Source organism: Amphimedon queenslandica, unplaced genomic scaffold (genome assembly GCF_000090795.2).
Source record: "Amphimedon queenslandica unplaced genomic scaffold, v1.1 AMPQUscaffold_10272, whole genome shotgun sequence".
NCBI classification, from domain to species: Eukaryota; Metazoa; Porifera; class Demospongiae; order Haplosclerida; family Niphatidae; genus Amphimedon; species Amphimedon queenslandica.
This window is the reverse complement of record NW_003549457.1, coordinates 3240-6018: the sequence shown is the minus strand read 5'-3', so window position 1 is coordinate 6018 and position 2779 is coordinate 3240. Positions and strand designations below refer to the sequence as shown.

The window sequence follows — 2779 nt, the reverse complement described above, 5'->3', positions numbered from 1 at the left end:
CAGATAATGTTAGTAATAGTTCAAGGTCACTATGAGATGGTTTGGTATCGCTTGATATGAAGATTGATCCTGATTTAAGAAACAGTGAAGGCTTGTACAGCCCACCAGCCATTTGCCTCTCTAATCTAAAGAACTGGGAAACAGACAGTAGCACATACAATACATTAATTCTCTCTTACTTGTGCTGAAGGGAATTCTGTGATTAGTTCAAAAGGTCCTTCGGGTAACCAATGACCAGCTTCCAGAGATTTAAAAACCTTCAGGAATAACATTTAGTAATTCACAAAGCAATCAAAGTGAGCTAAACAGCACAAGCTTTATGAGCTGACAAGCACTACAATACAGTACATGGCAATTTGGACTAACTTAAAAAATTCGTAAAAAATCCAAATTCGATCAGATTCAGCTCAAACTTTCTACACAACATAAGAACATGTATATGTATCAGGGAATGTCATAAAAATCGAGAATTCTCTACTTTTCATTTTTGGTGAAATTTGGCCCGAGACCATGTACTATAGTACAGGGACTTTTACCCAATTTTGGAGTAACTTAAAAAATTCGTAACAAATCCAATTTTAATCGGAATCAGCTCAAACTTTCTACACAACATAAGAACATGTATATGTATCAGGAAATGTCATAAAAATTGAGAATTCTCTACTTTTCATTTTTGGCAAAATTTGGCCCGAGACCATGTACCATAGTACAGGGACTTTTACTCAATTTTGGAGCAACTTAAAAAATTCGTAAAAAATCCAAATTTGATCGGAATCAGCTCCAACTTTCTACACAACAAAAGAACATGTATATGTATCAGGGAATGTTATAAAAATAAAGAATTCTTAACTTTTGATTTTTTGCAAAATTCCCCCAGAGACCATGTACTATAGTACAGGGACTTTGGCCTGATTTCCTTACCCAGTCCATAGAGAGTATCCAGCAACCTTTCACAGTCCCTGCTAGTATGTTAATGGTGCGTCTGATGGTCCCACATACCACGTGTGTAGTGGTCTCACAGACATTGTGTGACAGTTCAAAACCACCCAACCTATCAACAACAACGTGGACTGCACACTGGTCCCTGGGAGAGAGAAATAAATAAGATAAATAATAAGATATTAATAGCAAACAGAGAAGAGGTAAGCTTACTTTGTTGGAACACTTGTCATTACAAGAGTTGGTTTCTGATGGAAAGGAGAAAGCATCATCATTATAAGCAGATGTAGAGATAGAAAAGATAAAGAATTAATAATAATAACAATATTATTATTATTATTATTATCCTACTTGTTTCTCAAACGATGACCTCTTTCTTCTAAACTTCTTCACAGGTACAAAACTATTCTCACTCCCCTCTACTTTAACTTTAGTCTCCTTCATCTTATCCTTTTTATCACCCTGATCCTTCTTCTTCACATCATTCTGATCTTTCTTCTTCGTTAGTTTCTTATCTACAGTAGGTGGTTTCTTATTAGCTAGTGGTTTCCGGCTCTCAGTGACTGTTGGGGTCTCTTGTTTCTCGCTGTTTTCTGTTAAAGTCTTTTTACTAGTGACAGGAGTACGAGTAAAACTGACTGGAGGAAGACTGTCTGGTGAGGAGCACTACACAGAGAATAGAGTGAATATAGACAGTTTCATCCATTTATTGAAAACAACACACCATACAACCATAAGTACTATAGTACATGAACCATTCTTTGGTATTATCTTCATATTCTTACTCGACTATCGTCTGATTGGTCAGTTATTTCAATGGCCTCCTCTTCATCACTGGTAAAGTCAAACACAGCCAATGATATCTTCTTCTTTGATGAAGCTTCCTTGAGGTCCTTACCTTTCTTTCTCTTTCTCTCTATCAATGGAATAATGGAATTATATTTTTTTGAATAGTTACAGCAAATCAGTAACGGTATTGTATTTAAATTTTAAAATTAAGCTCTATAGGAATCTAACTATTCATTTCTCTCTCTCTCTCTCTCTCTTACCGACAGATCTTGCTATTTCTTCTTCAAATGGTTTCGGTTGCATGCTTTTCATTCTCTTTATTCGACCTAATATGACTGGTGACTCCACCCCTTCTGATATCACTGGATACTTTGCTTCTGACACCCTCTCATTGCAACGCTTGCAACTAATTAATAATAATAATAATAATAATAATAATAATACTTACGCATCAAGCCATAATGGATTGACCAAGAAGACTTCTTTCTTATTGACACAATCCAAATTAGTCTTACCAGCTTTAAAGACAATGTGAGTGACGTCTTTATTCAATCTTGTAACTACCTGTGAAAATACATGTACAATTAATTATTCATGATAAGTTTTAAATAACATACATTTGCACCCAATCCCTCCAGACACTCTTCTAGGCTATTCCCTGTATTTATGGTGCTCTTTGATCCCGAACGAACATCGACAAAAGCAACAATACCTAAAAAAAATTTTAAATTTGGAAGAATTTTTTTTTTAATTAGAAGAAAATACAATAATTGATAATTTTGCACACCTTCTAATGGTTTTTGACACGGCTGTGTTGGTATGTCGTCCACTCCATCCAATAAGCTTGGACTTACGAGATCTCTTTCCATCTCTTCTTCATCTGAAAAATTGGACGCCATTTTGAAACAGTACCGCCAAAATTAATGAGTGGGTGGCTCAATGGGCGGCGCCAGGTCATTTACCGTATTTTTCTAATAATAGATTTGCACCTCATAAAATTATTTATTTCTGCAACAATGGAGGCTTTGGTGAGTAAGAAATTTTAAGAGCA

At 35.4% G+C, this 2779-nt stretch overlaps 2 protein-coding genes across 2 annotated transcripts in view; one reads left to right on the top strand and one right to left on the bottom strand.

Moving 5' to 3' along the window:
* Positions 1-30: 30 nt before the first annotated feature.
* Positions 31-2627, bottom strand: LOC100636349 (microcephalin-like; the record flags this gene model as incomplete). Its single annotated transcript, XM_003391211.1, has 10 exons — positions 2516-2627; positions 2346-2440; positions 2177-2292; positions 1989-2134; positions 1725-1855; positions 1291-1605; positions 1153-1187; positions 922-1084; positions 180-257; positions 31-133 (listed from the first exon to the last, which is right to left on the bottom strand). Coding segments are annotated over exons 1-10 (1294 nt in total), but the record flags the coding sequence as incomplete, so codon positions are not given.
* Positions 2628-2721: 94 nt separating this feature from the next.
* Positions 2722-2779, top strand: part of LOC100636224 (carboxypeptidase Q-like) — a 2026-nt gene continuing 1968 nt past the window's right edge. Inside the window, exon 1 of the mRNA XM_020006195.1 lies at positions 2722-2756. Coding sequence (XP_019861754.1) covers positions 2745-2756 — 12 coding nt within the window. The 5' untranslated portion in view covers positions 2722-2744. The remainder of the gene's footprint in view (positions 2757-2779) is intronic.